The 12,882-nt window shown below is 38.6% G+C and overlaps 2 protein-coding genes across 4 annotated transcripts; both read left to right on the forward strand.

Moving 5' to 3' along the window:
* The first annotated feature begins 795 nt into the window (after positions 1-795).
* Positions 796-8,264, forward strand: LOC114518248 (peroxisome biogenesis factor 2-like). 3 transcript variants are annotated; one of them, XM_028538210.1, is made up of 11 exons: positions 796-997; positions 1,105-1,182; positions 1,401-1,463; positions 1,555-1,630; positions 1,748-1,869; positions 1,974-2,056; positions 2,172-2,241; positions 2,345-2,392; positions 2,476-2,676; positions 3,488-3,597; positions 6,320-6,746. In XM_028538210.1, exons 1-10 carry the CDS (start codon positions 950-952, stop codon positions 3,569-3,571), a joined length of 873 nt encoding a protein of 290 aa, XP_028394011.1. In that variant the 5' UTR covers positions 796-949; the 3' UTR covers positions 3,572-3,597; positions 6,320-6,746. The 3 variants fall into 3 exon arrangements, with proteins under 3 accessions (XP_028394011.1, XP_028394012.1, XP_028394010.1); XM_028538211.1 differs by having other exon boundaries at positions 1,405-1,463; XM_028538209.1 differs by lacking the exons at positions 796-997; positions 1,105-1,182; positions 1,401-1,463; ... (5 more) ...; positions 2,476-2,676; positions 3,488-3,597 and adding exons at positions 3,605-5,645; positions 7,466-8,264 and having other exon boundaries at positions 6,320-7,320.
* Positions 8,265-9,403: 1,139 nt separating this feature from the next.
* LOC114518473 (reticulon-4-interacting protein 1, mitochondrial-like) lies at positions 9,404-12,433 on the forward strand. The gene is made up of 9 exons (XM_028538470.1): positions 9,404-10,146; positions 10,593-10,661; positions 10,734-10,858; positions 10,933-10,981; positions 11,126-11,262; positions 11,349-11,535; positions 11,667-11,759; positions 11,835-11,956; positions 12,164-12,433. Coding segments are annotated over exons 1-9 (1,308 nt in total). The 5' UTR covers positions 9,404-9,621; the 3' UTR covers positions 12,165-12,433.
* The last annotated feature ends 449 nt before the right edge of the window (positions 12,434-12,882 follow it).

The raw sequence follows: 12,882 nt of genomic DNA on the forward strand, positions 1-12,882 counted from the left end.
AATTAGGAGTTATATGGAGTTGACAGGCAGTTCCTTATTTTCTTAGTTTCTACTATGTAATCGGGTGTTTAATGCTGACTGACATGTCGCATTTAATTGCTATGAAAATAATGAAATCTTCTCGCCAGCACACTAGTGATCCGGCTTCAAACGAGTTTCAAAATCTCGTGCCTCATTTTAATGTATTCAATATGAGAACACGGTAAGATGCACAACTGTGTAGCTTCAAAGGCCCGGACGGCACGCTTTCGGGGCCACAGGTTAAAAACTGAATTATGGGATGTTCATTGGCGGATAACTCCATTTGAATTCAACGATAACTGATATGAATTCAATGACACTCCGACAAATGCAAGTCATTTCCGCCTTTAACGACACAAGGAATTTCGAGGTCATTCATTTTGCATTCAGCATTCGTTTGCATGTCTCCACTTACTTCAATGGTGGAAATGATTTTTACACATACAATTTCTTCCTTTGCATGAACCTGGACAACAAAGAGTTTTAAGAGTTAAGACTAAAGACTCGTTGCTCAGTCTAGAGTTTACTAGATGACTAGGGTTTATTGGTTTACTCTTAGTATTCCAATACTAGGAGTCTGGAATAACAACATTACTATTATATAAAGAGATTTAGATCTATACTAGCCTCCTCCGCAGGCATCTCTTAACCCAAGCCAAATATAAATGCCTAATATAAATACAGAGATGCCTGCGGAGGAGGCTAGATCTATACTATATTTGTGATCGTATCAAAAACGAAAGATTAAGCGCTCCATTCCGCTTCTTCGATTCTTCATTGAAAGACACTTCCGCTGTTCCTGAAGTAACAGGGGCTCATGAACAGAAACTTACGTCGTGGCTAATGACGGGAAAACAACCTTAATTTGCTACATTGTCCCTTTAAATTACTTGGACTTTTGATTGAAGAGTGCTTAATTCAAACAGAAATGGCATTTCAGGACACTCACGAGCAAAGAGTGCTACGAGTTGATCAGGTATTCTCGTAAAATACAGTGACCGATAGATAATGACTGTGGCCTTCTACGTCCTTACAGCAAATTATTTGTTACCATGGACACTTACGTATTTAAATTTTTTTCAGTTGGATGTAACTTCTTATGACCAGTACATCCTTTCGATTTTTCAAGGAGAGATTTCGAAATGCTTCAAATATTTTCAGGTAGTTATAAACAGATAACATCATCATCAATGCCATCATCATTATTATTATCATAAATAATATAACCATAATCACCATCATTCTTCATAGTCACCTTTACATACCTTTCATTATCAAACACATTATCACTAACTTTTATTATAGTGAAGAATTCACCTTATTACCAATATAAAAATGCCCTCTTATTAAACCATCTTGTACAATCCCATTGTTTTCAGCCAGGTCTTCTTACCACAATTGATCCAGAGTTAAAAGCTGTACTCAGTTTTATAATGTGGAAGGTAACTCAGTTTTATAATGTGGAAGTGTTCAGGATTATTTGGAATATTTCTTTATGTACAATGTCTGATGTACTGAAACTTATATTTACAGTTCTCTGTGATGGCAAGTGATGCATCACTTTCACAACAGATGCTGCAAATAAAATATAAAACATGTAGAAATGCTGGTGAGTAAAAATTCAAATGTTTTCAAATCTTCAATTGAAGCACAACTTTGGATGCTTTTTCCACAGTATTTTGTGCAATTCTTTTTGACGGTTCAAATTGCATTTAATTTTCTTTAGGCATCCTTACCTCCAAAAGAAAAATTTGTTTTGGACTTGCTTTGATTGGAGGAACATGGTTATCAGAACGTTCTCTGGATATTAAGCAGTTGCTTGCTAGAAATGGATTGAATAGTGAAAAGGTTGGGAAGAAATTTTAGTTCTTTATCTTCAATCCACTTGCAACATGAGAACATAGCAACTACATGCTTTGTGACCATCAATGTGATATGTTTTTTATTTTCAGCTATGGCAAGTTGTTAAATTTGGTGCAATTCTCCTTAAATTTCTTCGCCTAGTGAATTTCATTATTTTCTTGCAAGATGCTAGGTTGGTGTAATGATATTACCTCCAATGGCGTGCTCATTCATTTTCCATTTTAATTGCTAATCTAGTCACACCACATTGAAAAACCTCATTTAACACCCAAATCTGCCTTGCTTAGACATAAATCATTGCTAGAGAGAGCTTTGGGCATATATTCTGTCTTTTCAAAGAAACAATCGCCAAGAGTGGTAAGAACCTCGTACATGCATGATAGTGCCTTTGAAGCTTGAAATCATCAAATATAAGAATTTACTGCATCATTTATTTCACCGTGCACATTTTGTCATCTAGAATTACTTTGAATATATGAATCGCGATATTTTACGAAATGGACTTGCTGTAAGTCATTATACAGTAAATATATTTACATTCGTTGTTTGCCCACGTTACTACCATTTCTATGAATTCTACTGAATTTCTAGGAATTTCTATTCTGCGTTCTGCCTATGATCAATATTCCAAGATTACGCAACGCCCTATTGCGTTTGATGTGGAAGAAACCTGACGCGATGCAGGATGGGAATGCTGTGTTACGGTATCGCAACTGTGGTATTTGTGATGAACTACCAACCAATGTTCACCAGACTCCATGTGGTCACGTGTTCTGCTACATGTGTATTAAGGTATATTATATACCATCGTTACTAGCGCTAATTCTTAAGACTCAAAAGTCCGGCGATTGCCAAATCTAACTTGATAAACCGAAGTCCTATCGGCACTAATCCTAAACCTTGACACCCTATGATGTTATCTTTCATAACTTCTGACAATTTTATAATCAATAAATAACCCCAATATTGAGTTCTAACTAATCAGTGAGACACGCAAGAAATACTACATCTAGCTAAGATGCTATATGCTTCGTCATTTGGTTTCCTTTGAATTAACTACTTCGCTCAGTATACGAAGATAAGCCGATATCAGCGGCGTAGCGGCTTTTTCAAATCTCTTTTAATCAAATCAATTCAGCAATTGCCAGAAATGTGCAACAAAGCGTGGCCAGCGTTTCGTTCTTAAGGGTCTTCGTCGGTCGGGCGTGTTTCGTTCATGATGACGGTCGCCGGCTTCTCACGGGGCCCTCAGGTAGAAACTTCGAGAGATTTTGTTTGTATATTTTAGGCAGTGGCTGAAATGATTTGATTAACGGACGGTACTTAGACATTCACTTCATATGATAAACAATGTCAATGGTAACTTATTCCATATGTTAGTTATCCTCAAAGTTTCGTGTTTTTCGCTTGCGCACGCGACCTGTATAGTGTTGGACTTGTGACTCGGTTATTCCATTGGCAACCAGCGGCGTGCCCTAAAGAGACGATCTGCCAATGGATCAACCCAGGATCAACCAAACAACCCCCTGACCGAAGCTTTTCTTCTTTACTGGATCAATCAGAGATGACCTTTCCTGATAATGTTTTGTTTACAATCTCACAGGCGAACTGTATGGTTGATCCATCTTTTCTCTGTCCCGTGTGTGGTGAGTTGGTTTGTGACAATGTGGAGCCAGTGTCTGTTTGAAATTCGAGCACGGTTTTGAACTCAAGGTATGTATTTCATGTTTCATTCGTCGTTAACATTGGCTGAGGCAGAAATTTGTATCATTAGTCGAGTTTGAGTGTTTGACTCTTTGCTAAACGCTCAAGTGACAGGGAAAATGGTAAATAACATCGGGAGAAGTAGGAACTCGCTCTCCTCATTTCATTTAAGTTAGCAGCAACCAGCAGGAGGTGAATATGAGAGTGTTGAACTAGAAATTAGGGGCATTAAGGTCTATGTTTTGTACATGCAAAGCCAGCAAATGCAAACTATTCTCATACGGATTGTTCTGGAATAAAAGTGTTTTAGGCCTTCCAAGCATGATATTTTTCCTTTATAAAAAGAACAGTGTGTAAACTATGCGATAGACGAGGCAAGTGTTCCCTAATCTTGCAAAATACCTTATCAATTCGACTGAAAATATTTGTTTTTTTAAAACGTGAATATTGGCGACATCAAACGCATTTATCGCTTCTACAATGTTTATTTTCCGCATTCCGGAAAAACATTAATGGCAATTCTTGATTTTTGAGAACTGAAATAGCATATTGCCAATGGCTTGAAGATAATGATCACAAGATACAGGACGCCACAGCATCTGGTTTAATATTCATCTCATCACATGGACAAATTTAATAGGAATAATGAAAGTTGAATCTGAGCCCAGTTATTCCAGTTGACGCGGCCCAGTTCAGTAAACCTGAGTTTGGTTAACTTCGCGCGCATTATTTGCCAGCTGTATATCGAAAAAGATTTACACGGATGCTTTTTATAGGCAAAGGGTTGTTAATTGGTTCGCTAATTTTATCAGCCAATCAGCAATAAGAAATCGTAGCCGCAGCTGTGTGGCTCTGAAGTGGTTGGCTCTCAAAGGTCAACTGAAGCCTTTTTGAACAACAGGATAATGAAGAAATTCGTGGGAAAATTGACCCAGACATTCGCAGTCCAGTGGTAGCTGTTTTCATTGCATGTACCCACAGCGTTATGTGCTGTGATTCACAACTGTGCTATGCTTTATCAGCAAAACTGCAAAAATCTCACAGGTGCAAGCATTTAACTGACCCAAATAGATCTTCAAAAAGTTCAAAAGATTCGTTGAACATTTGAACTGAACTAAGAAGCAAATGTTAGGAAACCGGCTTGGAATGTTTCAACAGGAGCTCTATCGATTTTAACAGATATATTTTTTTGAACTAAACTGAAAAAAGCTCGTTTGTTTGGTTAAGATCAATAAAATAATATGAAATGCAATTTCAAACTGAGGTATTCAAAAATGTGGTAATAAGTACAAATCGTGAAAAAACAAACCCAACTCTGTGGGGGTTAAGAATATGCGCGTTCTGGCTCACTATACAACCCAAGTAGGTTGGAGTAAATTTATGCACTAGAAAAGTTTAATAAACCTATAAAAAAAATGATTTTCTTTATTTCTTTCCTGGCAATCGTCACGAGATCTTGTGCAATATTGATGCTGCATATGTTTTCCTTATTTCGGTGGCTAACATAAACAGTGTTCCTTCCTAATAACCATTCGCAGTAACGTGATATGACACGTCGTGTTTTCTTACATGTAGACACCTGGGAGGTTACATAAACAAGGGGTTCCACAGTCAACTAATGAACTTAGCAGATTATGGCTTACCAAGTGCGAGAAATACAGTTCTACTTCTCGAAAATCGTTCTCTGTAATAAATGGAGACGCTTTATATTCATATTAAGCAATTTGCGTCGTTTCTCGTGCTCTCGTGCATCGCGTTGCGCTATCTCCCGCATTGCAGCGCTATGTTTTGACTGCAAACATTCCATGACAGATTATTCCGCGCCTTTCGATGCTTCTTAGATCAAAGGCAATCGTCTGTGATTAACTGCTTGTCAAGAGATACATTAGCATATATTCCGCTTCTTGGTTTGCGCGTCTGTTGCGCACCTCGATTCAGAACCTACAACATTCTCGAAAGTCGCGCAAGTGTCTTTAAACGCAGTTAACGTCGTCGGGTGACTGGCATCGTCGACTGTAACATAAGAGGCTATATGCTGCGCGAAATATGTAAATAAGGTAAGATGTTAATTCCGGCTATGTATTGCGTGCGTTTTTGTTCTTGATAGCGATCTGCCAAACATTTTATCAACCGAGGTCTCAACTCGAAAAACATGACTTACAAAATGTCTTTGTGCGCAAATTTTAAAAGAGGGCTAATGTAGTTCTCATGATGTATTACGAAAACTCGATGCAAGAGGCACGGTTACAAACGTTTTCAAAATAGATTAACACGTCACCGTGAGCCTGGAGGCTTTGAAATATTATATACAAAATGCACTTATTTATACTCTTCAGCTATTCTTGAAATTCTATTTGTGATTGGATCTTTTATATATTCCGTTTAGTGTTCCCTGGCCTAATGCTAAGTTCCAACTATACTTCCATGCAAAACTCAAGCACTTCAAAGTTCAACTCGGTAACCGCAGCGTTCCCTCGCGTTCCCTGATTATTTGCTATTCGAAGAATTCTTCCAGAAAGCAATCGGGCAAATTTTCTATTAGAGCGTGGGTTAACTTGAATCCAGTATTTAGCAATCTGTCTAAAACTACTTGAGTAAAATATTCGTGAAATCTGTTAAAGCCCTATGTTATGATCATCGGTTCCACGTTTTCATAATTCTTTCAATTTGTTTGCACTGTAATAGGTACACCAGTTCTGGGTCTCCAAAATATTTTTTCTCGATATTTCAGGTTTTTTAACTACTTTACTCTTCGGAAGAAATAACTTACTGGATTTTTATTGATCTTACTCAAGTGTCAGGAATTTCACTATAAGATCAATATGGAGAGATGACGTTTGTAGGATAGATTTAAAAAACGTTGCAAGGAACTAAGGTTTATCATATTTGATGCAACCGACAGAAAAAGCTTGGTTTGAAAGTATGGAATGTTGCTGCACACATGATGTACACAAAAAACGACTGCAAACATTGGGCAAGGTTCCTAACATCGAATATCCCACTAGCTCTAAAATTTCTGCGAAAAGAAACGAAGAAAGTGGACATTCTCCTGACAATATTAACATGCGCGTTAACGACCGTTTTACAGAATCTCACGTCAGCAGAGATACTGGTGTTCTTGGTGACCAAAAGTATCATAAAGAACAGACTGCTTTTATCGAAAGTCAGTGTACTTGGGATGTATCTGAAAATTATAAATCAGACACTGATGATTTAGGAAATAAGCATTTTCTGGTAAAAAATTTAACCGAGGACAAACAGAATAAGAGAGTCGATTCTTCAAGAAAAATACAACAGAATTCAGGTGTATCACATGGTTCTGAAAGTTTACAAACTGGGAGTTCGGGAGTACAAACCAATTGCAATGGCAACTACAGGCAACTACTACGAACTGAGCATTTGGCTTTCAACACTGATTCAAGCTTGCAAAATTCTCATTTATCTGGCGATAAACCGATGTCACATACTGGTACTACTCGCCATTTTAGTGCACCTTGCGAGCATGTTGTTCCAACATCTAAGAAATCAACCAGCGATGATGGTATGTCTTGTCGTATCTGTCACAGTGCATCAGACCTTGAAAATTTGGTCAGTCCATGTTTGTGCACTGGTTCTATGAAGTACGTCCACGAATCATGCTTATTGAACTGGTTAAAGAGTTCTTTTAAAACGAACTGTGAATTGTGTTTACACGAGGTACCAGTTAGAAAAATGGTGAAACCGCTTAGAGAGGTAAGATCCAAATTTATTTGAACAGATGATTAGCCGGTGAAAATAAAGTGATGTATGTTGGTATAATGGTGCTTTGTGTTCAAAGTAAACTGAGAAATGTCATAGATTTAGCGTATTTTATTCCATTTTTTTTGCTACATTTTAGTGGCGTTTTCTTGATGAAAAACCAGTGGCTATAATATGGTTGCTGTCTTTTCTAATCCTTTTAACCCTCAACATTCTCTCCGTGATAAAAGATGCTTCCCGCGGGTGCACAACAACTACATGCGTTGTCTTTTACGTACTGGGCTGTACTGGTGCCATATTAGGCGTTGTTTTTCTATGGTTTTGGGCCAAGAAAAGTGCTGTCTATTTCACAAAGTTGCTCACATTAAATCAAGTTTGGTTACTCGATACGAAACGTAAACAAAGGGCAGAAAAGAAACCAAGAACGTTTAACCTAACTGTAAAATATGTTTGACTTATTTGGTATGAATAATGAAAGGTTGTGCATGAATAAAGTAGAACTTAAAAATAAAAGAAAGAGTCCAATCTAGACTCTGGTCAGACTTTCAGAAACGTATTCAAGTATCGTAAAAACATGAAATTTCAAACTATTGTGTACTGATTTGTCTTATCGTGGGTTTTAAGCCAGGAAGTGATAGACTGAAATTCGCAGCACGCTTGATTGGATGAAGTTATAGGAACATTGTGAGCTATTATGGCTAAAATTATTGTCTCATAGCTGATAGCTATCGTAAAAGATTCTTGTAAAAATATATCAAATTGCGTAAACACAATAGCCTGTTTTACTCATTATGGCGGCCAGGGATTTTGGCTTTTAAAATCTGCGTCACGGTATACTGGTATATGGTGTATTCCACATTCTTGAAGGTCCAATATAAATTATACTGGTATATGGTGTATTCGACCTTGTTATAATAAAAAAAGTTAGTGAAGGTCTAGACTGGAATATAAGTAAGCCATTTTTCGGCACATTCGCGACCATGGTCGAGTCCGTCGGAAAATGGCGTATTCGACCATGGTCGAGTCCGTCGGAAAATGGCGTATTCGACCATAATCGAGTTCGCCGGAAAATGGCGAATACGACCATGGTCGAATTGGCTAGAAAATGGCGAATACCACCATGGTCGAATTGGCCGGAAAATGGCGAATTCGACCATGGTAATATTCGCCGGAAAATGGCAAATACGACCATGGTCGTATCCGCCGGAAAATGGCAAATATATGACCATGGTCATATATTCGCCGGAAAATGGCGAATACGACCATGGTCGTATCATGGTCGTATTGGCCGGAAAATGACGAGTACGACCATGGTCGTATTAGCCGCAAAATGACGAATACGACCATGGTCGTATCATGGTCGTATTGGCCGTAAAATGACGAATACGACCATGGTCGTATTGGCCGGAAAATGGCGAATACGACCATGGTGGTATTGGCCGGAAAATGACGAATACGACCATGGTCGTATTATCCGGGAAATGGCGAATACGACCATGGTCGTATTGGCCGAAAAATGACGAATACGACCATGGTCGTATTAACCGGAAAATGACGAATACGACCATGGTCGTATTGGCCGGAAAATGGCGAATACGACCATGGTGGTATTGGCCGGAAAATGACGAATACGACCATGGTCGTATTATCCGGGAAATGGCGAATACGACCATTGTCGTATCATGGTCGTATTAGCCGGAAAATGACGAATACGACCATGGTCGTATCATGGTCGTATTGGCCGTAAAATGACGAATACGACCATGGTCGTATCATGGTCGTATTGGCCGGAAAATGACGAATACGACCATGGTCGTATCATGGTCGTATTAGTCGGAAAATGACGAATACGACCATTATCGTATCATGGTCGTATTGGCCGGAAAATAACAAATACGACCATGGTCGTATTGGCCGTAAAATGACGAATACGACCATGGTCGTATTGGCCTTACAATGACGAATACGACCATGGTCGTATTGGCCGTAAAATGACGAATACGACCAGGTCATATTCGCCGGAAAATGGCAAATACGACCATGGTCATATGCGCCGGAAAATGACGAATACGACCATGGTCGAATTGGCCGGAATATAACGAATACGACCATGGTCGAATTGGCCGGAAAATAGGCATTTTTCGGCACATACGACCATGGTAATAAAAAATGACCTAAAGTAAAGTTGAATATATATGTTATATTCGAGATCTTGGTAATAGAAAGGTTAGTGAGCAGTTGAAATGGTTAGCAAAAAAGGCCTTCATTTCAGAAGAGATACCGCTGAAACACCTGATGAGTGATGTAGATGTAAATGGAGACGGTCCATATCGTGAGTGTAAATATCCGAGCGGAATTAGTACCCTCGCACGGTGGTCCGGGATTATGTTTTATATGAACAATCGTTTTGATAACAATAATTTCACCATGACCATGTTAAAGAGTTTTTTTAGGACTGCTAATGTTTCTCTTATCGTTGGTAAAATACAAGCTACCCGTCAGTTTAGCAACAAGTCTGTTCCTTCTCGTATGCGAGCTTGGTGTCTGTATCACTATGGTAAAGATAATACTCCAGTCTTAGAAAATTTAGACGTTCAAACCGACCTTAAACCGAACGAAGTTTTGGTACAGGTCAATGCCGCATCCTTGAACCCAATTGATGCGCTGATACCAGAAGGATTTGGATCAGTTTTGTTTAAAAGCTTAAGGAAGTTTAATAAGTCAGAGTTACCAGATTTTCCAGTAGTCATGGGCAGAGATTTCTCCGGTGTTGTGGTCAAAAAAGGTGCTCAAGTTACCAGATTTACAGAGGGCGATGAGGTAAATTAAATAAAGTAAAATAAAACTATTTTACCCTCGGACATTTTCTGCCATTTCTTCCACCCGTAGATATGCTTCCACCCCACAGTCCCCACCCAACTGCTGTCTTTCACCCCACCCAACTGCAGTCTTCCACCCCACCCAACTGCAGTCTTTCACCCCACCCAACTGCAGTCTTTCACCCCACCCAACTGCTGTCTTTCACCCCATCCAACTGCAGTCTTTCACCCCACCCAACTGCAGTCTTTCACCCCACCCAACTGCAGTCTTTCACCCCACCCAACTGCAGTCTTTCACCTCGCCCAACTGCAGGCTTTTGCCTCACCCAACTGCAGGCTTCTAAACAGTGGGGTTAATTGAATTTGTTGTAAACTTATTTAAATGAGGTTTCTAGAGCACAGATTTTGGCAACAACATGAGTAATTGATGCAGTTTTTGTTCAGTAGGTATGGGGTACCCCTGCTGTTTGGAGACTTGGAACCTTCTCTGAATACTGTTGCCTTGGACAAGATGAGGTATTAAAACAACTATCTATTCTTTTAGCTAAATATAGTATGACAATATATTCAAAGTTTTGAAATTCTTAGTTGGCACTGAAACCTACAAACCTGAATCATGTTGAAGCTGCTTCGCTTCCCTATGTCCACTTAACAATGTGGTCAGCACTACATGATGCAAGTGGCTTGACGGAACAAAATGCAAAAAACAAACGGTACATATGATTTAAAAGAAAAGGGTTATTCTTTAGGTATAGAGATACTTTAATTCTTCTGTCCTAAATTACAGAGTGTTTATTGTGGGAGGAAGTGGTGGTGTTGGTAATATTGGAATTCAAGTAGGCAAAACCTTTTCATTTCTTTACAAACAGTTTTATAATATTGGTTAGCAACTACACCAACATATCAACAAGCCAACAGACTGGGAGGCATGCAGATCAATTGGGTCACTCAAGTGGTAAATATTCAAATTATCTTTACAGGTCATGAAAGAATGGGGAGCACATGTTACTACGTCATGTAGTACAGATGCTGTTGAATTGGTTAGAAGACTTGGTGCTGATGATGTCATTGACTACAAAACTGAAGATGTGGCTGAAAGAATAAAGAGTGAGGCAAGGTGTCCATGACCTAAGTGCATATCAAAAGCTACAAGACTGCTATTAGCTTTGCATTTTACTAAACAAACAAAATGTTTTCGTCTAGATATGATGTTATACTTGATTCTGTTGGAGGAAATCTAAAATATTTTTCAAACAAACAAGGAATGTCATGCAGTAAGTCCACATATGTGACATTGATGCCTCCAATGTTGGAATATATTGATGAATCTGGACTTGCTGTTGGAGCTCTGAAATCTGCTGGAACATTTTTTGGTATGGCTTTAAGACAGGTAAGTGAATGCACATATTGTGTAGGTTTTCTTCAAGTGTGGGTTGTGTGGTTGGAACAGAATTTGTCCACCTTTTTTGGCACATTAATTACCCTCTATTACTCTCTATTACCCTCTATTTCCACTCTTAGAGACTCAACTCAAACATTGACTACAAATGGGGTTTTTTCCAACCAAACAGCGCTGCTCTCAACTATCTCGGCAGTCTTCTCAACCATGGAAAGGTAAGACCATTTGAAACTTTAAAAAAATGCAAAGAAACCTTGTACAAAGCATTGTAATATATCATTCAATCCTAGGTTGTACCAGTTATCGACAGTGTATATCCCTTTTCTGATTTGCCCAAAGCTTTTGAGAAACTCAACCAAGGTCATTTGCGAGGAAAGGTGGTCGTCGACTTCCAAACCCACTCAAAGGATTGGTAAATATTAAATTATATAAATAGAACGAGCTGCATGCCTTGTTGTATACTCCTTTGATCATTACGTCACGTTTTTGGTTTGAAGCCGCGCTCTCAATGAATAGAAAAAGACGTAATTTGATTAGCTCATTATTCTGGATAACTTGACTTGAGAATCGTTTGAACTAGTTGTTCACTTGATATCATATTCATATGAATCTCTTTCAGAGACTTTAAAGCAAACACAGAAAGTTTGACAGCCCAAGCAGACGTTTTAAAGAGATTCAGTTCTTGATCAAGTCAAAGGCAGTCAAAGACGCCTTTTAAGAGAACGAAAAGGCAATGAACCACTGCCCTAAACAAAAACATTTTGTCCAACTCTAATAACGCTAAAGGCGACTAATAACTTCTGGGCTCAGTTACATATGGAAAATTATCATTAAATTTCATTACACTCAGGGTGAAAGCTACTAGCGTTAATAATAGTGTATTTGAGAGTTAAATAACTACAAAATAGATCATTAAAAAGAAAATAAGCATTGTGTGTCATCTTTCGTTTTGACTCTCGTGGAATTCTCGAATGGAATGTCATGAAATATAAGACCACTTTTAAATGAAATTTCGTCGGAGTAAGTTTGGTCAAAGCTCGATAAGTTTTGGTACATATAATAGAAGGTTTTAGTACCCGTACAATACATCTATTTCTACTTGGTGACAACATAGAATACAATGATTACTCATAATAAAAAATGTTACTCCTTCCAGGCTAAGTAAGTTTAATCGGAATACACAAACGTTCAATGCATTGTTTTCCACCCTTCGTCACCATTCTTTCGCATCTTGAATTTGGTTTTGTTGGGAGTCTTCTAAAGCTAAATCTCCGTCGTCGAAATCTTCTGCGTCTACGCGTTCTGCCCGTTCCTGTTGGTTTCACATTTGGATCATGA

Source organism: Dendronephthya gigantea, unplaced genomic scaffold (assembly GCF_004324835.1).
Source record: "Dendronephthya gigantea isolate DGI-Jeju-01 unplaced genomic scaffold, DenGig_1.0 000010F, whole genome shotgun sequence".
Classification (NCBI taxonomy): Eukaryota; Metazoa; Cnidaria; class Anthozoa; order Malacalcyonacea; family Nephtheidae; genus Dendronephthya; species Dendronephthya gigantea.

What these genes read in the sequence shown, in the direction of transcription:
- LOC114518248 (XM_028538209.1), top strand. Translation starts at nt 6,478, where the DNA reads ATGCAACCGACAGAAAAAGCTTGGTTTGAAAGTATGGAATGTTGCTGC. An exon ending in TGGTGAAACCGCTTAGAGAG is followed by an intron (nt 7,321 to 7,465) that starts GTAAGATCCAAA and finishes GCTACATTTTAG; the next exon opens with TGGCGTTTTCTTGATGAAAA.
- LOC114518473 (XM_028538470.1), top strand. Translation starts at nt 9,622, where the DNA reads ATGAGTGATGTAGATGTAAATGGAGACGGTCCATATCGTGAGTGTAAA. An exon ending in TTGGTAATATTGGAATTCAA is followed by an intron (nt 10,982 to 11,125) that starts GTAGGCAAAACC and finishes TTATCTTTACAG; the next exon opens with GTCATGAAAGAATGGGGAGC. An exon ending in AGAATAAAGAGTGAGGCAAG is followed by an intron (nt 11,263 to 11,348) that starts GTGTCCATGACC and finishes GTTTTCGTCTAG; the next exon opens with ATATGATGTTATACTTGATT.